The sequence below is a fragment of the Fukomys damarensis genome, unplaced genomic scaffold (genome assembly GCF_012274545.1).
Source record: "Fukomys damarensis isolate Sample0158 unplaced genomic scaffold, DMR_v1.0_HiC HiC_scaffold_12, whole genome shotgun sequence".
Classification (NCBI taxonomy): Eukaryota; Metazoa; Chordata; class Mammalia; order Rodentia; family Bathyergidae; genus Fukomys; species Fukomys damarensis.
Window position 1 is genome coordinate 51647250 of NW_022900924.1, and position 23605 is coordinate 51670854.

At 45.4% G+C, this 23605-nt stretch overlaps 1 protein-coding gene across 3 annotated transcripts in view; it reads left to right on the forward strand.

The window, feature by feature from the left end:
• Positions 1 to 23002, forward strand: part of Dgkg (diacylglycerol kinase gamma) — a 179116-nt gene extending 156114 nt beyond the window's left edge. For all 3 annotated transcript variants that reach the window (XM_010624203.3, XM_033762586.1, XM_033762585.1), the window contains 3 exons: positions 6186 to 6306; positions 8931 to 8991; positions 20126 to 23002. In XM_010624203.3, the coding sequence (XP_010622505.1) occupies positions 6186 to 6306; positions 8931 to 8991; positions 20126 to 20224 (281 nt within the window). In that variant the 3' untranslated portion in view covers positions 20225 to 23002. The remainder of the gene's footprint in view (positions 1 to 6185; positions 6307 to 8930; positions 8992 to 20125) is intronic.
• The last annotated feature ends 603 nt before the right edge of the window (positions 23003 to 23605 follow it).

A 23605-nucleotide genomic window follows, 5' to 3' on the forward strand; every position in this document is an offset into this window, starting at 1 on the left:
CCTCCTCCTCCTCCTCTTCCTCCACTACTTTCCCTGAGTTACATTAATTACCAGGAAACATAAAATCACAGTGACAGCAGCTGCTTCCTGAGGGCCTCTGTGTGCTGCCCAGGTCGGAGCAGGACAGGTACAGGGCACTCCGTGGCATCTCTTCTAAACATTCGACAGCCGCGGCGGTGAGTTATCATCTCCACATTTCCGGAGAAGTCGGGCACCTTCTCCCCAGTGAGAAGGAAGCAAGTGAGCGGTCGGATTCAGACCCAAGTCTGTCCTGAGCGCTGCCCTTTGCTCTGCTACCTGTTGCAGCGTACACTGCTGTGCTGGCTGACTGAATGCCGTGGAAGGAGCTCTCCTGCCTGTTTGGTTTGCTGCAAGGGGCCTTCTGCCTCTCTCCTCCTGCCTAGGCCAGGATCTCTAGGGAAAGTATGAGTCACAGATTATTTTTCCAGTTATGATCCGGATACCTGTGGGCCTGGTGTTTTAAAGGGCCAGGTGGGAACATGGGGGTGGCCAGTGAGAGACTTCCTGTTTGCCTTGCCCCTTTGTGCCCAGGGAGTCCCAGAGCCCTTTCCCTGCAGGAGATCAGGAAACAGTGTCTGGGGTTCACTCTGTCTCCCTACTCCCAGGCTTTCTCAGGCTGCCATGCTTCCAAGCTGAGGCTTGAAACTCTTTAGCCAGGAGCAGCGTTTGATCTGTGCCACCGTCCCCACGGGAGCGCAGATGGGCTGATCCGTGTCAGGCTTTGCCGGGTTTCAGGCGCCTGAGCCGCCAAGGGCACATGGCACGTCTCCATGGAAATTTGAAGGGAGGTAAGGAGCCCAAGGCCACGCCTGCGGCAGCCTTGGCAGCCAGGTCTACAGGAGGCCTGCCAGCTACCACGCACCTGTCTAGACTGTGGGGACTGACCCGGCCCACTGCAAAGCAGAGCCAGTCTGCGGCCTTCCTTTCCCAGGTACCCCTAGCACCTGTCCGCCCCTAGAAGCACAGCTATAAGGGACACAGCTGTTTACAGAACGCCTTCATATTCTGTATCTCTTTTGTTCTCAAAATATCCCAGGGAAGCAGATTTTATCGTTATCCCTTGTATGCACTGAATTAGGTCACCGCCCCCCTCCCAGCTTCATATGTAGAAGCCCTAACTCCCTGTGCCCGAGAGTGTGACTGAGTTTTGTAGACAGGGCCTACAAAGAGAGATTGAGCTGGGCTGGGGATTTAGCTCAGTGGCACTGCGCCTGCCTTGCAAGCACAAGGTCATGAGTTCCATCCCCGGTTCCCACCCACCCCACCCCCCAAAAAAGAGAGGACTAAGCAAAAGTGAAATGAGCCCTTATTTAACCTGACTGGTGCCCTTGTGAGAGGATGAAATGTGGACAAATAGAAATACAATGGTACATGTGCCAAGAGGACATCCGTGTGAGGAGGCAGCAAGAGGACGGCCATCTGTAAGCCAAGGAGAGGCCTCAAAGGAAGCCAACCTCTTGGCACTTTGATCTTGGACTTGGACATTGTCCCACTGGCTTCCCTAGCTCCTGAAGGGGCAGACTGGACGTGCCCTTTATATAAGAGTGTTTTGCCAGACTACCTGTCAGTGTTGAGTTCTGGTCCCTTCTCCCAACATGCTCAGGATGAAGAAATTAAAACCAAAATGGGGCTTTGAGATAAAAGAAGTAGAAAAGGGAATGGAGTTAGGGAAGAGATGAAAGGAACAAAAATCAGACAGAGTGGGATGCCCATTTAATTCAGGCTGGATGGCCAGCCTCCGTGTGGAGGTGAAAAAAACATAAGGAACACTAGAAGTTTAGGGAAATGTTTGCGAGTCAAATGTTGGGGAGGGACTCTTGAACACAGCCCTTAACAAGTGAATAGGCAGATGGTTGGGAGTTGTAAGGGTGAAGGTGGAGAAGACAGATATTTTCACTGTCTACACTGTGCCAGGCACTTTCACAAGGCTCTGTCATTTAAATCTCGTGACTACACTTCAAGATCAATGCTATTATTCCTAATTTTCAACTGAGGAAGCTCTAGATCAATGAAGTCAGGAAGTAACTTACTTTGCTCTTCATTCCAACTCCTGACTACATTTTGGTCAATTCCAGTGGCTCAGGCTCAAGTTCTCAGACTTGAATTTCTCTTAGAACCTTCTAGAGGGCTTGGAAGATCAGACTGCTGGGCTCAACCTTCAGAATATCTGATCCAGCAGATCTGGGCTGGGACCCAAGAATTTGTATTTCTAACAAGTCCCGAAGCCATGCTGAGGCTGCTGGTCCAAGGCCACACTCAGAACCACCTGCCAATGGGACCAAGAACCCAGGCCAGTGGTTCCCAAACTGTGCTGAATTTTGGAATCTCAGCAATCTTCAGAAGCAGTTATTGATGTTTAGTTCACATGCCCACACATTCTAATTTAAACTAGTATTGGGTACAGCCTGGGCATCATTGCTTTTAAAAACTCCCCAGGTAACTCTAACACACAGCAAATGTAGGATCCATTGACACAGCCTCATTTCACCTTTACTTCGCCCCTCAATACCAGTGTTCACTTGAGCTGCCCACTACTGGTGCCATAGGAGGAATTGATCCTCCACTAGCCCTGCTCATAGCACCTCTTCCCAACTTCCTCTCTCCCACTGCCAGAGAACATCTGTTGTGGTACTTCTCAAGTCACTTGCAAGACTTTTCTCTTTTCATCCAGTCCTTCAGCCAGACTCTGTGTTATAGTAATTGTGACTATCTTCTGCCCATAACCAGTAACAACAATTAGCTTGTTCTTTCTTTCACCACACCTACTTGGGAGAATTTACCAAGTGTCTAATCAAACTGCAACTGGGAGCCAGGCGTGGTGGCTCACACCTATAATCCCAGCACTTGGGAGGCTGAGGCAGGAGGATCACTGTGAGTTTGAGACCAGCCTGGGATATGTAGTGAGTTCCAGGTCAGTCTCAACTACATAGTGAGACCCTGTCTCAAAAAACAAAGAAACAAACTCTGCGGCTGACAAGCCTGGCCAGAGACCTCTTCCTCTAGACTTGGCTGAAGAAAAGTCTCTGAAAGTAATTCTCCCTAGGGGAAAAAATTTATATTTTCCAATGAAATTGCCAAGTGGGCTATCACCAAGTTAATCTCGTCTCCATCCTGTGCCTATCCAGCCCCTGTGCCTGGAATTTCCTCTTTCCCTCCCTCATGTCAACCCAGCACCACTTCGGCATTCATCCTTCAGCACCTTTCTTAAATATCTGGAACCCCTCCCTTCTGTACCTTGCCTGGTCAGAATCAGCCACTTAGCCTTCCTTGATCACACAGCTCTGTGATGACATTTTCTGTGCCTAATTCTGTTTCTTTCTTGCCCAAGAGGCCTTTAGGAATAGAACATTTTGTGACTCCAGCTCTTAGCAGCGTCTGGCAGTTGGTTGTTACTCAGTGGCTATTGAATGAATGAGTGAATGAATTCCTGTTTTACTAAGGTGCATAGACATTCCGTCTTAAATGCACTGAAGAGTGTAAAGACAATATGGAGATAACGTGAATTGCCAAAATCACGCTCAGAATCACTGGTGCCTACGGTAAAACAGACACCTGGTATACCAGATGTCCCAATCCTGGATTCTGTGTTCTAAACATTAATTGTTATGTGTGGCTAGACATAGGCTTGCATTCTGTTCTCTTTCAGTTTAGCACCAGATTTAATGTTCCCCTAAGTATCTCTGTGATAGAGGAAGTAAAGGAGATTTAGCAAGGCCAGAATTTCCAAAAGTGTATTGCAAAGACAATTAATACCATCAACTGTTTATAGGTACCACCCCAAACAAGATTTTTATTGTCTGGTAAGTTTGGGAAACAAAGTGAAATAGGTTTTTCTGTCTAAGGACTTCTCCATAGGCATTATAAGAAGAATGAAAACTCTGGCCAGGCAGCGGTGGTGAAGAAGAGCACTCAAGTCTTGCCTCAGCAGGAGGCAGGAGTTATCCTTGCCTCTTTTTGCCTAGGAGAAGCCACAGTGCAAATGCAAAGGCAGAAGGGAAAGCCATGCAGCAAGGTCCTAGCCCCTTCCCCTCCATTGATCTCTTCATCTGCACATCTATGTAAGCCCCTTCCCCCTCCCACCCACTCATGCTGATGAGATCAGCCTTCATTACTTCTCTTCTAGAGCCAGGAAGCAAGGTAATGTGTGGGAAGTGATAGCTGCAAGGTAATGTGTGGGAAGTGATAACAACTTTAGAGTTAAAGCCATTCAACAGGAAAATTTGTTAAAAAGACCAAGACATTGTAAAAGCTGAAACACTTGAGTCTATTAAGTCCTCTGCTTCTCAGAACATTTTGTTACCAGGGAATGTTTCAAGGAGGGAAAACATTGAAAAGCGCTGTCGCCACCCTCCTCACCCCTAGAGGCACTTTATTTACTTCCCTCTTCCCCATCCCCCTTCCTCCTCCTCCTCCTCCTCCTCCTCTTGCTTCCTCCTCTGCCTTCCCCCACTTTTCATACCCATAGCCCATGTTGTTTTCACAAACACTATTAGATTAGAGCAGTAACCTAAGATTATCCAATGGTTATTCAACCCTCTGGTAAAAAGGGAACTAATTAAGTGACTAGTGGTTTAGACATTCATTGTTTATTAGCTCCAAACTCCTTCAGAGAGCCTGGAGCATTCTTCTAAACAAATATTACCCTTTTATGGCTTCTTGTCCCAAGTCCAAAGGAGATGGAGAGCCTAAAGACTCAGTAGCTTTTCAGGGATGTGAAGAAAGGACTGCACGAGTGGGACAATGGAGTGTGGATGGATGCAGAGGAGAAAAGCTCTGTGCCTGTCACATGCAGACTAATGCAATCTGTGTATCTGTTGGCAGCTGTGTGCAGCAGTGACCATCAGTTTAGGCTGTGGGCTGTTGACACAGCGTGGTCAGCCCACTGTTTTTTTTTTTTTTTAACTGTCTTCATTAGAAATACATCCATCAAGAGAATGCTTTTAAAACCACAGTTAGTCTCCTAAACAAAAGAATGAAGGCAAACCCAAATATCACCTTACCAATCTGAACAAACACTGCTACACTATACCAGGGGGAAACTTTAGAGGACATAAACTATCTGTTAAATAAACAAAAGCAACAACATAGACCCGGTTTTCTAGTTTGTGGATACTAATGACATATTATTACTAGCCGCAACCTGTGAGAAAGGTACTCTTTCCTTAGGAGGCAACAGAATGGAAACTTTTTAATTCTGCGTTTAAATGTTTACTTCTGCTTGAAAGTCATAAAAGTTGCGTTGTAATCCTGCCACTGCTTCCATAAGAGAATTTGAGAGAGAAATTCCAAGGCTCGGGAACCGTAACACAATGGGCCACTTCCAGGTTCTGAATCAGAGCAACTACCACCCTAGGAGGTCACCGATCCTAGGTGACTCTGAGCCTGAGGTTCGTATTTCCTCCCCTTCCTTTTCTACTGTGGGCTCAATCTGGTTTAAGTGAAAGATTCTTTTCCTTGGCTTGGCCTAGGTACCTGGTGTCCTGAAAGAGGTCACTGATTTTCCCAAAGGTTTCCTGGGTGTTTGGCTTACCTGTGGTTTACCACAGGCCAAACATGAGGTTAGTTAACCATCAGTTGTCAAGATGCTGCTCAGACACAGAGAAAAGTGAGTAACAGCCTTCGTCAACATTGCTGCCTGTCCTAGTCCCAAACCTGTATCTTTCACTGTTGGTGGAATGGGTGGAAATTATTTCAGAAATAGCTGATTCATTATTTATGTTACTCTTCATTTGAAAAGGCCTTGTGTAGAAGCCAGGCGTGGTGGCGAACACCTGTAATCCCAGCACTCGGGAGGCTGAGGCAGGAAGATCGCTGTGAGTTCGAGAACAGCCTGGGCTACATAGTGAGTTCCAGGTCAGTCTCAACTACATAGTGAGACCCTGTCTCAAAAAGCAAAACAAAAAAAATAGAAAAAGAAAAGGACTTGTGATATGTGAGCCTAATCATGGCATTCATATTAGCATTCTGAATAACACTTTTTCCCACTAAAACTGAGCTTGGACATTTATTGACTGTGGGGAGACGCCCTACTCCTCAGTGTTTGGTGGGAAATAAATGGATGCTGATAGACCTGGGTCGGCCATCTAGAGACCGAACCCTCTGGCCAGAACCAGCCTGAGGAGCAGGGAGATGTGTACACACTGCTCTTCTGTCTCACGCTGCAGACCTCAGTGACCAGCTCCTTGAAGTGGTGGGGCTCGAGGGAGCCATGGAGATGGGGCAGATCTACACCGGCCTGAAGAGTGCGGGCAGGAGGCTGGCCCAGTGCTCCTCCGTTACGATCAGGTATGCCTCCTTGTTACCCAGCAGCCTCTGGGTCTCCCTCCCTACTGCGCTGAACGTTCTTGCAGACAGCAGCTGGGAAGCAATCTTTGGAAGTTGTGGTAGGGAGAGTGGGGGACGGGAGCCTGATAAGGTCTGTAAAGAACACCCTTGTAGACCATTTCCTAAGAGGATAACAATGCAAAGATCCCAACTTCAACTGGAGGGTCCAGCACAACCAATTCACTGTTCTCTTAAAATAACATGGTAACATTCTCTAAACGGGTATAAGATTGTAAAGTCCAGATAACCAGAGATCCAATTCTGTGCCTTTTTTATCTTTACAAATTAAAATGTTAGTGTGCCATGAGGCATGCTCTGATACAAACCAGGTCCCCTGCTCTACTCTGTTCTGTCAGATAATGGCCTTGGAAATGCTATTTTCTATCAACCTTTTTATACCAACCCTTAACAGCAGCATAGCCAAAATTGGCGGCACATGCCTGCAATCCCAGCGACTCTGGAGACCAACACAGGTTACATACCAGTCTGCATAACCTAACGAGACCCCGTTTCAAAATAAAAATAAAAGAGACTGGGAGTGTAGCCCAGTGATTGAGGACTGACCTAGAATGCTTAAAGCCATGGCCTCAATCCGCAGTACCCCCAAATCAGCAAACCTGTCCTGCTTCACCAACACGATGACAGCTTTTCAAGGTGTGGACCACACAGCCAGCCGCTGCAGACCTGGATGATACAGGTCTGATAGAGAGGATCCTCTGATTTTAGCTGCCTCTGGTTAATCAATGCAACTAGTCATATTGTCTCAGAGTTTTCCCCCCTCTGATCATTTCAGAAGCCATTCCTTTCTTTTTTCCTTTCACCTGTTACAAATCAGATCTATTAATGTGCTTCTTGAATCGCCACAGTACACAGGGTTTCCCAAAGGCATCTGACCACTGAGCCTTTTTCTCCCAGAGCCTCTTGGACGAGTGTCCTGAGAGCACGTTTTGGGAAACTCTTCCTGGCACCATCCTCTATCCCTCTGAAAGGTCCCTGCAGCTCCTTCTCTGATGTCTCTTAGCAGAAAATCTAATCCACTGTCCGCTTTGCTTCATCCCATGACTTTGTCTTTTCTGTTTTTTCCATTCCCCCAAAGCTCCCTTTCTCTCTAGGCTGTTATCTTGATGGGAACCCTATTTCCCAGGTTGATCTCTCATCCCTGTCCACTTTCCAAGTCACTGATGATGACCGGGTCCAATCTGTCAGCACTTCGAGGTCATAACTTAACCACAGAGAACACAACATCTTGTCCCCAAGGAATCTAAAGACTTGTATATAAGGGGGAGAATTTTCCTTTGTATTCCATAGAACTGTTTTCAGGTAGAAAAAGAGGTGTGAGCCAGGACCTCCATCCTCCTGGGCATCCTCACACCCTCTTCAGCCTTAAGTACCAAAATGCCATTCTTACCTCTGACTGTTTGTGTTTATTATTAGATTTCTGGTTTTTAACTATTGAATGCCCTCAGGGTCAGAGAATCATCACATCAAAACCTAACTTGCTCCTCTCGTTTTGTAATGCCAAAAGCCAGGCAGATGTCAAACCCAGGTGAGGACTTCCTGGGCACCAGAGCGGGGACTGTCCCCCACACCCCTGAGTGAAGGCCTTCAGGGAGCTGCCTTTCCTCCCACAGGCAATGCAGTAGGAATTCAGAGTTCTGTAGCAGGAAGTGACAAGGATCCATGTGCCAGAGAAGCCCTGTCCAAACAAGAAGCATCACTCTCTCCTCTCATCCTTTCCTCTCCTAGGGGACAATATTCCTAGATGCCCCTTTCCCAGCTAAGCCCACGGTCCATGCAACCCCTGAGCACACTGTTTTCCAGGATCGAGTGCAAGGCAAGACACACTCAGACCCGAGCTGTACCTGGCCAGCTTGGAGACGTTACCTCAGCCATGATGCAACCACTCACTCAGCATCCAGGTGGAGCCCTGGCCCATCCGCAGCGGAGTTCCTGGCACAACTGCTGGCCCTCTGGCTCACTGCTGAACCAAACAGGGCCTACTCGGCAGTAGTGCTGCCTTGTTCACTTGCCACTGTTTCCCAGACTTTTGTGGCTTCACTTCTCACCCACGGTGAGGTTTTTCAAAGTGGGTCTGAGAACCGAGGCAACAGAACCACATCCACAGTGCTTATAAAAGTGCAGATCCCTGGGCTGGGGATTTAACTCAGTGGCACCGTGCCTGCCTCACAAGTGCAAGGTCCTGAGTTCGATCCTCGGTAACAAAAATAAATAAAATACAATAAAAGTGCAGATCCCTGTGCTTGGCCCTGGGTCTGCCGTGGTTGAACCTAGGGCTTCACACTGAGCTATATCTTCAGCCTTTTATTCATCTTTTATTCGGATACAGGATCCCACTAAGTGTCTAAGTGGCCCGGGATGGGCTCAAACCTGCCTCGGTGTCCCAGAGTGCTGGGATTACAGCCACCATGCCTGGCAGGAATCTTTCAGCAGGGCCTCCCAGAGAGTCCTAGAGAACCGTTCCTGGGCAGACACGTGAAGTCTTCCCACTTCTTCCCTGGTGGGAATGACACTGATTCTGCTACTCTGAGAAGCTCACTGTGTTCTCTCGGTTTTCGGGCTCCCAGGACTAACAAGCTGCTGCCGATGCAAGTGGACGGAGAGCCCTGGATGCAGCCGCCCTGCACGGTGAGTTTTGCCAGTCTTGAGGGGGGTGGTGAGAAGCTCGACTTTTGACCCCCTTTAGGACACTGACTTGATGTGAAATCAATGAATTCTAGAGAGGCAAGGAGCTTGGAAGAACCAGTGTAGCCCCTCTCTGCTTTATTCACCCATCCACCTGTTCCTGCCAAGCTCATTTTGAATGCTCCCTATGTGTCAGGCCCTGTGAGGCAGCAGATACAAAGCAGAATGAGATGTAGACCCAGCTTCAAGGTCTAGAACTTCATCCGTGGTACCTTGGCAGCATTGACTTGAACCATTCCAGTGGCAGGAAACATAACCATGTCAAAAAGAAGCCCATGCCAGGCATGGTGGTGCACGCCTGTAATCCCAGTACTCGGGAGGCTGAGGCAGGAGGATCGCTGTGATTTTGAGACCAACCTGGGCTATTCCTGGGTGAATTCCAGGGCAGTCTGAACTACATAGTGAGACCCTGTCTCAAAAAACAAAACAAAACAAAAAAAAGAAGCCTTGTGCTGATAGCAGGCAAGTTCATTTGTTAGGAAGCGCTTCCTGTGTGGAAGCCAAATTTACATGTTTCCGCTAGAACTCCCACTGAGTTGTGCTGACCACGGGGGAGAATTCCTCCCTGTGCAAGTCTCTGCTCCCCACAAGGCCACCAACCCACGGCCTTGAAGACGGCCTGAATACCACACTGAAAGGATCGAGTTTATGGCTCAGTCACCCAGCACCTAGCACAGTGCCGGGCTTGGAACAGTTGCACAACAGTGTGTTGCAGGATGATTACAGGACTAGACAAATGGAAGGAAGAGGATATCCCCTTCCCCTACGTGCTGCGCCTGCACTGGCTCTCCACTTGCCACAGCTGCACAAGCCACATTTTTGTTCTCTGTTGAACAGCATCTAGAAACTATGGTAAAGAGAAGCCATTGTATTGATTTTCAGGGTTTATGTTGGTATATTAATACATAAATATGTGTGTATATATTTGTATATGTATGAGATATTACCTCATCCATGCTACAACCACTCAGCATCCAGATGGAGATAGATAAATGATAGATAGATAGATAGATAATAGATAGATAGATAGATCTTATATATTGTGAACAGTGTGATTACAAATACACAAATCTCAAAAGAGACCAAAGTTGTGTTTCTAAGCTTCCTCCCCCTAGCCAAGTATTCAGACAACCCTGTAACCAGCTCTTTGGACAACCATCAAGTTGTCTTCCACTAGAGAAAGAGCCTTCATGAGCCTGCTGAGATGAGATGGCATCTTCTAGAAAGATCAAAAATGGAAATTTTACTGGGTGTAGTGGAGCACACCTGTAACCTCAGCACTTGGGAGGCTGAAGCAGGAGGATCACTGTGAGTTCAAGGCTAGCGGAACCTTGCACTTGCGAGGCAGGTGGCAGCACTGCTGAGCTAAATCCCCGGCCACTGAAAGCATTATTCAATCTTAAGAAGACTAAGAAAAAGATGAAAGCATGTTATAGCAAAAGCTAATCATAACCATTGTACTGGTGTTAGGAAGGATAGAGAGAAATTTTGCTACTTATCATCCTAATAGAACTAAGTTTAAGAAAACAAATCTAAGCCTCTCCTGCTGCCTAAAGAAAAGGCTGAAAGAAATCAAAGCCAGTTCCGCCTGGCCCAGCACTATCTGAAAACTGGGTTGCCATTCCTCTAAATCCAAGCACTGGTTTTGGAAGGAGCCAGATGCTTCCGTGTTTTGCCACACCTCTAACCTCCACGCTACCTTTCACAGAACACCACTCACTGTGGAAACAGTTGAACCCAATGGTGGTGAAGTGTGCAACCCAGAAAACTATACACAATGGTGTGTTCAAATCCACAGCTCAGGCTGCCATACCAGGAGCCCACAGATGAGTGGTTCCACGGTGGAGGCCTAAGATCGGGGCACAGGCAGTGTTGGCTTCCGGTAGGCCTCTCTTCCTAACTTCTGACTGTGTCCTTGCGGGGCCTGTCCTCTGTATGTGCACCTTGCGGTCACCCCTTTCTCTTCCCAGGAGGACACAAATTCTAATTGCCTGGGGCTCCACCCTTGAGGCCTCATTTCCCTTTACTTACCTCCCGAAAGACCCTGTGTACGACTGTGCTTACAGTGGGGTCAATGCTTCAAACACTGAACTGGAGGGGGACACAACTTAATCCGTGGTAGAAAATTACAAAGTTGTTCTTAAACTTGCCAGGGTTAAGACAGATGTACTTCCAATTGAACCATTGTCTTGAAGGGGCGCACCAAGTATGAAGTGATTCAAAATTAAAAGCACTGACTGGGATTTCACAGCACGGAAGAACTTTGGTAGAAACTGAAACTGATTTAAATTAGAATTTACACACCTGTTAAATATGGTCATACAACTGAATGCAAATAGCAAAACGCACTCTTTGAAAGAGAAAATGTGTAATGTAAACATTAATAACATGGATCCCAAACTGAAGGTTATATTAACAAAGGCTGAAAGCCTATGGGAGACATTACTGCAGGAATAGTAAAAATATGCTAAATTTGTATTGTCTCTTTTCACTTTGATAATTAAAAATATAATTCAAAAGACAATGTTAGCAGCTATATATTCACTTGTGAAACTAATAACAGGGCATATACCTTTTAAATCCAGGAGAACTTAAGCTATATAAACCATATTGATACAGCAAAAGACAGCAAATAACAAGCCAACATTTACAATTTTTTGAAAATGAAAGAGGTTGAGATTAAATGTATCAATACTGATAAGAAAAAAAGGATTAAAGCCCTCTATTAAAAGACCAATATTAGCTTAAAACTAAAATCCAAATAAATATATTCCTTACAAAAGATACACCGAAACTTAGATGAAATAACTATAACCTATAAACAATTGAAATATCATATTTTCCAAGGATTTATAGAGTATTTGCTAAAATAGATCATAAGCTAATTTACCAAAGAAATAAAATCTCTATACAATCCAGAAGCAGAAATTATAAAGGTCATTTTCTTTGACCAAAAAGCTAACAGGAAATTACTAATAGAAGGTTAAATGAGTAAGCAAACAAAATCTAGACACTGGAGACTAAGATTCTCCTAAAGAACAACATATTCAAAGGAATTTCATTATTGGCAACTAAAAAAATTATAAAAATAAAGGTGCAGTCCAAATCTAATAATATAAAGCCTAAACTGTATTTGGAAATAAATATAAAGCCTCATATAAGAAGGGAAAATGTCATGAGTAATTCCAACATTGGAAGAACAATAATAAAATAAACACAGGACAAGGAAGAAACTAATAATGCTAAAAATAGTAATTATGTGATTTTTTAAAACAGGAAAACAGTTCTTTAAATTTGTCAAATTTTTAAAATCTGACCTTAAAAGAGAAAGGGAAAAGACTAGAGATAGTAAAGTGTAAAAAGAACATACAAAAAATGTAATATAAAATCTAAATCTGAACATCTTAAAAAAATGAAGGGAAACCTTGACAGGTATTAATTAGGTGGACAGTGCATTCAAAAAGATATGAAAATTACTTCAAAACAAATTATCTTAGCGCTAGACCCTTTCATACTCTTAGGAAATAAACATTTAGGTAAACTATCCCCTAGTATAGACAAAGACAGAAAGGTACACAGTCGATTTTATGAAATGGAAACACTAAAAATAGAAAATTCCAGACCAATCTCAACTACGAATATGATACAAAGTTCTAGTGAATATGTAGCAGACAGAACTGAAAATATGTTACAAGAATCATTTGCCTGTCAAAGCATATCCAAGGAGTAAAAATAAATCTTCTAATATTAATTTAGATGGGAAGGGCCGGGGATTTAGCTCAATGGTGTCATCATCTGCCTCATAAGTGCAGGACCCGAGTTCAATCCCCGGTACCAAAAAAAAGATGGGAAAAATTACGTAATAAAAGTAGATAACTCAAAAATGTTCAGGAATATTAACATTCATGATGTTTAAAGATTAGAAACTCCTAGAAAACTAATACTAGGGTCAGGGATTTAGCTCAGTGGTTCTGCCTCCTGTCTCACAAGCTCAAGGTCCCAAGTTTGATACCTGGTACCGAAAAAAAAGGAAACAGCTGTAAGAATCCAGCAGGAAAAAAAATACCAAAGATGCACTTGTGAACAATTTACAGAAGAAGTGTTCTGGGTTGTTAAACCTGTGATATAATATTTAATATCACTACCTTAAAAAAGAAAGAACAATTTCAAATTGAAACAATGAAAAGCCACACCATGCTTCCCTGACCAATTAGTACAGTTTATAACAAAATATTCAGTGCTGTCAAGGAAGTGGTGAGACCCACACACTCAGTGAGGTAAACGTGTATACCAGTTCAGCCATTCTGGAAAACATCTGGAACCATCTGTATCAAGAAAAAGTGTTGGGCTGGGGATTTAGCTCAGTGGTTCCGCTGCCTGTCTCACACGTGCAACGTCCTGAGTTTGATCCCCAGTACCAAAAAAAAAAAAAAGAATAAATGTTACAAGCTGGGTGTGGTGGCACACACCTGTAATCCCAGCATTCAGGAAGCTGAGGCAAGAGATTGCTGAAAGTTTGAGACCAGCCTAGGCTACATAGTGAGTTCAAGGCCAGCCTGAACTTCATAGTGAGACTGTGAAGAAAAAAAGAAAGAAGAAAAGAAAAAAAAATTACCTAAAAGCCCAGCATTTTGGAGTAAAGTAAGCTAACTGGGATTCATCAAATGGAATCATTTTTCGACACTGAAATCTTTTTTTTTTTTTTTTTTTTTTTGGTACAGGGATTAAACTCAGGACCTTGCACTTGCCAGGTAGGCACAGTGCCACTGAGCTAAATACCCAGTCTGAAAATCTTTTTTTTTGGTACTGGGAATTGAACTCGGGTCCTTGCACTTACAAGGCAGGCGATGACACCACTGAGCTAAATCCCCAGCCCATGAAAATCATTTTTAATAAATATTTAAAGGCTAACAGCAATTAGACACAAGAAAGAAATTAAAGCAATAACGACAGGAAAGGAAGAAGTTAAACTGACATTATATGCTGACGATATGATACTCTACATAGAAGACCCAAAAAAGTCTGCCAAAAGATTTCTAGACTTAATTGACACTTTCATCAGAGTAGCTGGATATAAGGTCAACACTCAAAAATCAATAGCCTTCTTGTACACAAATAACAGACTCACTGAGAAAGAAATTAGGGAAACAATTCCTTTCTCAATAGCATCCAAAAAATGAAGAATCTAGGAGTCAATCTAATGAAGGAAGCAAAAATCCTCTACACTGAAAACTACAGCACTCTGAAAAAAGAGATCAAAGAAGATATAAGAAAACAGAAAGACATCCCCTGCTTCTGGGTAGGAAGAATCAACATAATGAAAATGGCCATACTAACAAAGCTGCTATACAGATTCAATGCACTCCTGATTGAAATTCCAACCGTATATTTCACAGAACTTGAGAAAATAATACAAAAATTCATTTGGAATCAGAAGAGACCTAGAATAGCAAAAGCAGTTCTAGGCAACAGAGACATGGCAGGGGTTATCACAATCCCCAATTTGAAACTGAACTACAAAGCCACTGTGATAAAAACAGCATGGTACTGGCAAAGAAAAAGATCCAAGGTTCAGTGGAATAGACTGGAAGATACAGAAACAACTCCAGATGTACTCAGGTACCTCATCTTTGACAAAGGAACAACCATCCTCAGTGGAGGAAAGATAGCCTCTTTAATAAATGGTGTTGGAAAAACTGGATTTCAACCTGCCAAAGGTTAAAACTAGACCCTTATCTTTCACCATGCACTAAACTAAAATCCAAGTGGATTAAAGATATAAATATTCAAACAGAAACTCTAAACTTGCTGGAAGATAATTTAGGCAGAACTCTCAAAGATATTGGCATAGGAAAAGACTTTATGAACAAATCCTCAGGAGCACGGGAACTAGCACAAAGAATCAACAACTGGTATCTCATCCTATTAAAAAGCGTCTGCACTGCAAGAGAAATCACCAACCGAGCTGAGACAACCTACGATGTGAAAAACAATTTTTACCAGCTGCTCCTCAGACAAAGAACTATTATCTAGAATATCTAAAGAACTCAAAAAAAACTAGGCCCCCCAAATATAAAGAAGGGAAGTAAGGAAAAAGAAAAAATACGAGAAAAGGAAAAAAATGGAAACAAAGTCTCTGTCAATAGGGGAGGGTGGAGGAGGTGAAGGGAGGGCAGGGGTATGGGGAAAAAATGAGACCCAGGATCAGTCATGTAAAGGTACAAGATCCCAATGATGAATGTAACTGTATACTTAAAAAGTACCAATAAACTCAATGAGAAAAAAAATAAATAAATAAGTACATAAATATTTAACGGCTAAGGGTATAACTCAGAGGTGGAACAGCCTAGTAAGCATAAGACCCTGCGTTCAATCTTTAGCACTTCAGTAGAGACAGACAGACAGATAGATAGACCATCATTTTCTTAATCTGTGAGTCTTATTATAAGATTAAGAAACTGACTTCAGCCAGGCATGGTGGCGAACACCTGCAACCCAGCACTCAGGAAGCTAAGGCAGGAGGATCGTCACAAGTTCCAGGCCAGCAAGGCCTTTGTCTCCAAAAAACGGGTGATTTCAGCTTTGATAAAAACATATAAACAAACCAAAAACAATAAGCCAGAAAGTTAACAGTTATTAGTTTTGTGGGATTTTAAAACTTTCTCCATATATTTATAAATTCTTTAAAATGAGCATAAATTTAAGCATAAAAATACATGTACTGTACATATTTTTTTTTTAAACTTGTCTTCTACTTACAGCACTGTACGATGATCTCCCATGTTTCACTATCCCAGTGAGGTGGCGTAATTTAAGCCTCAAAACTAAGATTCTTCTCCCAGAGTGGAATGATAGTAGAATTTCTAAATTAGGGAGTTGAGCGTGTCCCAGATTGGAGTAACACATCAGAATAACCAGAGGATTTGGTTTGGTTTGGTTTGATGTTTTTTGTGGCACCGGGATTGAATTACACACACACTCCCCCACACACACCCTTTTACTTTTGAAAAGGTCTCAGTACATTGCTAACCTGCCCACGTGACTCTGCCGCATGGCGGAGGCTGTGATCCAGTAAGCATAGACACCTGCAACTGCATCAGTTAATGAGCTCCGGGAACACACAGGTGCCCCTGGTCCAGGGGCCACCTTTGCAAACTGCTGATCTCATTGAACTTGCTGACTTTTCAGTGAAGCTCCCACGTTTGCCCTTTTGAGGTCTATCCAGCTGTTTCTGAAGGCCTCTGATGGCAGGAAACACTTCCATAAGGCAGGGCATCCTGAGACCAGAGAGAAGCCAGAAGCAGTCGAGACCTAAAAGACGGTGCAAACCCTGCTCTCCTCCCCTAGGCTCGCTTCAATCAGGAACTTTTTTGGGTTTTGGGGGTGGTTTTTGGTACCAGGGATTGAACTTGGGACCTTGCGCTTACAAGACAGGCAGCGGAACCACTGAGCTAAATCCCCAGCCCAGGTTTTTGGTTTTTTGAGACATAGGTCTCGCTATGTAGTTCAGGCTGCCCTTGAACTATGTACCCCAGGCTGGCCTTGAACTCGCTGCAATCCTCCTGCCTCAGCCTCCCCAGTGCTGAAATTACAGGCGTGTGCCACCACACCCAGGTCATGATCAGGAACTTTTTAAACTGTTAGATGCTATTTCAGACCTTTTAGGTTTGTGCCTTTCCTCCTACCTCCAGCTGAAATTAGGGCAGACCACAGATGCTTCCCACATGATTTGGGAAGGGTCCACACTTGTCAGCTATATCAGCCATTTTATTAGATATAATTGGAATCACACACACACACACACACACACTCACACACACACCCATGTGGCAATGTTCTTTTGGTTATTACTGCTTTTAAAGTAATTTTTTTAAAGTGTTGATTTGCAGAAAATAAAGTCCTAAGCAAAGTCAGTGTCCAACCCTAGTGTAGTTCAAATGCTTACTCCATTCCAAACGGGGAAATTATAGGACATGGTAGGTGGTGGTGGTTTAGTCCTTACCTATCATGAGAGTCTACTGGCTCAGTTCTCAGTAGTGGAGCAGAAAACCACACCACCTGTCCTCAGTGCTTGGTGCTGTGATTGTTACGAATGGCTCCTAAGAAAATCATACAGACTTTGGTTTTCTATCTTGGTCAGAGAAGTTTGGATTTGAACTCTAGAAGTGTAGGATGCTCTTTTTCTATCAAGGGGTAAAAAGAGTAGCTTTTAACTACATCAAACTACCTCCTACAATGGAATCTCACTATTTCACACACTCACCCTTTGAAAACCAGGCTAAGGGACTGGCTGGCATCACTTTAATTCAAAATGAGGATGTGATCTCATACTTCTCTGCCATTAGAATCCCCAGATATGGCCAAAATATCACGTTATCCAAAAGCTCCAAAGTCCTGACCTATCAAGACCTTTGTCAAAAGCGCTGAAAACCCAAGCGGGAGGAACTCCAGTTTCACTTCCTCCTCTGCCTTGGAGGTGCCAACCAGCAAGTGCACAGCTCAGGCAGAGGATGAGAAAGGAGAAGCCAGGGTCTTCCAGCATCTAGAGAAACAGGAAGGCACAAGACACCGTGGACAATTCTATAGACTGGCCACGGGAGCTGAGTGACCTTCAGGCCAGCTTCCGTCAGCCTGGAGATGTCACACAGAAGCGAGTCTATTTCATGGCTGTCGCCAGAGGAGCGAACCAAGAATCCATCGATCCCGGCCCCGTGGCGTGCATCCTACTGTGTGCGCTGTGTTTGTTCCAGGGTCAGGGGGCGCGAGGCGTGGCCTGGGAAGCCCCACTGCATTTCTCGGGGGGTGCACTGTGCAGCACTCGCAGATGTCCAGATTTGTGGCAGCTTCTCTTCCCCACCGAGTTCAGCTCCCCTGGAGGAGTAGGATCTCTGCTCAGAGATCCCTTCTCTCAGAGAGCAGGGGCGTGGGCAGACACAGTCCCTGGCCCTCCTGCCGGTGGAGCTGGGTTCTAATCACAGGGTGGCCGCTGGTGCACACAATCTGCATTTCCTGTTCTTGGAGCCTTTCTCTTTCTTGATGCTAGAAGACCCTTCTTTCCTTCCTTCCTTGCAAATCCTAAAATTCTTCCGTAACTACCCCCACCAGACTCTTCTCTTTCCTCACCTATCTTCTTTTTACTATCACCTGTTTACCCCTACATTATTTAAACTTGATGCGTTATCTCTCCCGTCAAAACCTGTTCTGTTTTCTGTGATCACACTGTCATTTGCAATAATGTGGTAAAACCCACAAGATTGGGTTCATAGATTTATGGGCTCATAGATTCTGTTTCTCCTCCTCCAGTGTAAGGCAATGAGTGTTTAACTAACTGTTACTTTCCATTGTGTAGTTTACAGTGGGCTCTCATTGACAGTTGAGCCTGTGATTTTTGTGGGAAAATAAAAACATGACAAATGTTATTATCCTCACTTACAGTTCAGCAAGCACTGGCTCTGGAGGTTAAATGATTCATCCAGAGTTTCACAGCAACAAAGTAGAAGTGTTGGGACCCACACCCAGGTCTTTGGCAACCCAATCCCAGGCCTTTGAATCTTAAGGGCTTCCTGTCCCCATTTGATCTGCCCTACTCTGTTTTTACTTTGTTTGTTTGTTTGTTTGGTACCAGGGATCGAACTCCGGTCCTTGTGTTTGCCAAGCAGGTGCTGGAACCACTGAGCTAAATCCCTGGCCCTGATCTGCCCTACTCTGATCGTGTATCACATGTGATCATTGTCATAGATGGGCTGATAACGCAGGCTATTGAGGTGGCAGTTATTTTGGGACCACCTTCTGAGGACAGTGTTGGCAAGGACCGCAAAACTGAGACGCTGTCAGCTGTCTTTCTCATCAAGTTGACTCAAACGTTACAGGACAAATCATTTTTAAACCTTAATTTTTTTTTTTCAGTACTGGGGATCAAACTCGGGCCCTTGCGCTTGCGAGGCAGGCACGGGAACCACTAAGCTAAATCCCTGGCCCCAGACCTTAAATTTTTAAAAATGCTTTTCAGCTCTTTGCTGTGGCGGCCCAACCGAGGAGTCTGCACCGTGGGGCAGGCTCATGGCAGGATAGGCTTTTAGGACTGAGAATCGTTTGAAAGGAGCGCAGCCGAAACTGTCACCAAAGGAGGCGTTATGTTTCCAGAAAAATCTCAAGGCAAAGTACTGCAGGCAGCTGTGGTGGCCGTGGGATCCAAGGGAAAGGGTGCAGATATTTAACCAGCGAGTGTGAAAGTTGGAGATAAAGTTCTTCCAGAATATAGAGGCCCCAAAGTAGTTCTAGATGACAAGGGTTATTTCTTATTCGGAGACGGTGACATTCTTGGAAAATAAGTAGAGCGAAGTCAACCGCGGCAGAAATGGCACCACACAGTGCTGCCCATTCCACTGGGTTCCGTAATCTGTCATCATGCAAATAATTTCTGTGTCTCTTTTATAATAGACTGACGACAGTGACATCCATTGCCTCTAAAGTTTAGTTTCCCTCTCCGGGCATACACATTTCCAGATAAAATACGTAAATGAAAAGAATGCTTTTCAAAGAAAGTAAGGTTTTTCCCTGGAGGCTAAGGAAAGAGGGAAGCACCTAAGAGGCTCACTTGGGAACCACAGGATGCTGTTCATTGAAACCTCCGCTGGGCCTGCTGACATCTGTCTGCTGCCTGGGCAGGAGGGAGGCTGGGACTCTGGCTGCTCTGCTCTGCCCTCCGGGAGTGAACTCCAGCTGACCTGTGTGCCACGGAGCCTCAGGGCTCCCGTTCCTCCTCCAGCCTACAGAGGGGTTGAATGAGAAGGTCCCGAGGTCCCCTCCGGCTGTGACATTCTGACAGTCTATGAATAGCGAGGACATGACACAGGTGCAAGCCCATCACCCCGTGGGAAGCTCACACCTGTCTCTCCTCGGTGTTTCCGCCCCTCACTCCCAGCAGTGCCAAACTCCAGGCCCAGTCCGGGTCGAGTTGCCAATCTGAAGCCATTCAAGGACAGTTGTCCTTCTGCATGGGGCTCCTTCCAGCCTGGCCCTTCTTTCCTCTCAGGTTTGCATCGCCACTAACTCATGTCTGCATCTTTGCTTTTAGATTAAAATTACTCACAAGAACCAAGCACCCATGATGATGGGGCCTCCCCAGAAGAGCAGCTTCTTTTCACTGAGGAGGAAAAGCCGTTCAAAAGATTAGACTGTGTGTCAAATGCCAGCTAAACCAAGGGAGAAAACAAGAAACTGTAACTACGTACACACACACACACACACAGCAAAGCCACCCTTCTGGAAGGGAACTTCACCTCGCCATTTGGAAATCAGGGAAACGACCCTGACAGAACCAGTCCCCACAGAACTTTTCAGATATACTTAGGTCCTCAGCAACCCCCACATTCCGGCGGGCCCTGAGCAGGACCGGCAGAGACCGAAGGAGAAATCTCCCCTTCTTTTCACCAGCTCTGCATGTTTCCGCAGCGACCCACCCATGCGGGGCAGGCTGCCCACGGTGTGGTCAAGAGCACCGTTCCAGAGAGTCTGCCCACAAGTCCTTCTGTACAAAGCCAGCGACCCGTGCGGGGGCCCAGCAAGCGCACGATGGCTTCTTGGTTGTCCTCCCAGCGACAGCTTCTCCCCGAACTTGCTGAGGCGGCAGGAAGGCTGCCCTTGGAGAACGGTTTCCATTCCCGGTTCTCTGAGCTGTCAGTGGGCACTTGTTCACTTCCCGAGCCCTCTCCTGGTGTCTGCGTGTTTGTTTAGGGACAGCTCCAAGAGCCCCGGAGCTGCCTGCATGGCACACCTCAGATGTGGTATTTATTTTCTTAGTTCTGTGAACACCTGGGAGGGAAAGCGGAGAAACTGGGGTTTATTTTTCAAATCGGTGTCATAACAGTGTATAAAAGGGGCAAAGGGCCGGGGATTTAGCTCAGTGGTTACGCCGTCTGCCTGGAGAAGCTCGAGGACCCGAGTTCCATCCCCAGGCAGGGGAGCTACCCCAGCTTCTTTTTGCCTCCCATATCCAGGTCAAAACATATTTCCTGTTCCAAGCCCTGGCGGCCGTCTATTCCCGAAGGCGGAGAAGGTGTGAGGCCAGGACTTTGTTGGGGACACCAGGAAACAATCCATCAGGGGTTCCCCGTGCTCTTGGCCCGGCCCAGTCTCACAGTGAAGGAACTTCGGATGGATGTGTGTGTATATATGTAGCGTATATATTTATATATAATACATAAATATTTATTTACTGATGGACTTTTCCTGATTGGAAATGAGCATAGGTAATATGGGAACAGAAAGTGGGAAAGAAAAAGAAGGTTCTCACCCACTCCACCGTTTCATCATCAAGACACGTTTCCCCATGCGGGTCACAAGGTGTGAGGGGAATGACAGGAGCTGCTTCTCATGAAGAAGACACCTATTATGGGCCCTCATGACAGCCATGAAAGAGCTGCCTGATGAATTTACTCTCCTTTTGTCAAACAAGGAAACGGAGTCTCAGAAAAGTGAAGAGGCCTTTCCACGGTATTTTGGCTCATGTGGTTCAGAAGGAGGTGCCACTAAGAAGATATTTATCAGAGGAAAGAGTCCACACATCTGGGAGTAGGGTCATTTCTGGTCACTGAGGAGGGATACTACTTGGATCTGGGTTTCCAGGGAGGAACAAACATGCAGCAGGTGTGTGGAATGGGCAAATTCACACAAGCAAGTGGGGCCCTGGGAAGGCTTCTCAGTTCTCTCTGGCCTGAACTGGAGAGAAGTTGGTCTGAGCTGAAGGCACTGAACGATCATCAAACTGACCCCTCCACGTGACGCACCTCTTGGTCACCAGAGTCTCTCAGTTTGGAAACACCCCTGGCTGAAGCAGTGACCTCAGGTGAGAGTCACCAGGAGGACGGAGTGCCCTTTCACAGGACGCTTCCAGCCAGCACAGAAGGGTCTCAGTGCACAGTGGGCTTCACTCAGAGGGTGCCAGCGTCCCCTCCTTTCCCCAGGGCAGAGCTTCATTGGTACAAAGCAACATTTTCCTTGGCCCATGTGCTCACTTGAGCCCCATCCCTCTCCCAGATTCTCAAGTCCTGGGCCCACCTGACACTGCTCAGTGAGCTGCCTCTAGTCTCCTTGCACTGGGCCAGGCACTCAGAACAAGGAAGGCAATATTAAGATGGTGTGTACAAACTGAAGGAAGCAGTCATCTAAAACCGTCTATGACTGAGATCTGGGACCATGCTACTCAATCCAACAGTGCTGAATCCTGAAAAATGTGAAACCAGGCCACATGGCCTTCCTGATGGGGTCCCAGGTGATGGGATCACCAAGCTCCGGAATGGCAACAGGTACCATCTCAGAAGCCATCTGGTTCTGAAACTGAGACACGTTCAGTTTTGGGGTCCCTGATTCTAAGACATGTACAGGAGCTTTTGTGTAGGTTTCAGTCCTGGTCTGTCAAGATTGAGGCCGTTGAGACATGACACTCTCAACAGGTGCAATTATTCTCAGACACACACAAGTCTCACGCAGAGGCCATGCCTAGATAGAATTTCATCCACTCCACCCCAGTGGGCAGAACTTGAGTATTGCTTGAGAGACATACCTGGGCCCTCCTTAGAGGAACAAAGTGGAACAAACTTCAGCGGACTTGACTGCTGATTTGATAACCTTCGTAAGTCTCGTGGTGTTGTTTAATCTTATTTTGCAAATCATCTTTTAAACACCGTGACTGCGGTTTCTTACTGTGAAGTGCCTCATCAGAGTGATTCCCCTCCGCAATAACCAAGGTTAGCAAAGAAGGCATTATTATCTCAATGGTAGCGAGGAGAATGAGGCCGGATGAGGTTGAGTGACTTCTCAAAGCCACACAGGTAGTCAGGAGAGAGCCCAGTCCCTTATTTCTTGTCTAATTCTGATTCTGACTGTGCTATAAACGTGTTCTCACCTGCCTTCATGCTCCCACCCCATTAGCAATAAAAACAGTGAAACAGGAAATCTCAGTACGTTGTGTTGTCCCTGGGCTGATGGGCTCGGAGTGGCGTCTCATATGGTTTAGTCTTTGTGGGATTTCCCCCATGAGTCGAGAGTGGAGACAGACTTGGTATGATGATTACATCCGGGTCAGAGACCAGCTTCTCTCAAGAGCGTTCCTCTCACAGATGGAAAAGTTACGTTAAAATTGCCAAATAAATTAGGAAATACTTGGCAGAACCTGGAAGAGCCTCCAGACTGCCATTACATAACATGCATATACATTATACATATGCACATTATATAAGGTGACATAGTACTTAATGTGCTGTATATATTATGTAAATTACGTATTTGTGAGTAATCATGATAAATATAGAGACCCACTAATCACTTTTTTACACATACTCAGTGACAGATTAGGAAGTTACTTTGCCAGAGAGTCTTAAAACTTACTCTCTCCTGCTGCTTTGGTTCCAACTCCTGCCAAAAATAATTGCATCAACTTTTCCCATCTCGAGCCCCTTCTTCTCTTGGCCAAAACGCTCAGTTACCTCCTGTCCCAGCCAGGCTGTGCCTTCCGTGCACCACTGCCACAATCAGGATCCACAAAAATAGAATCCCA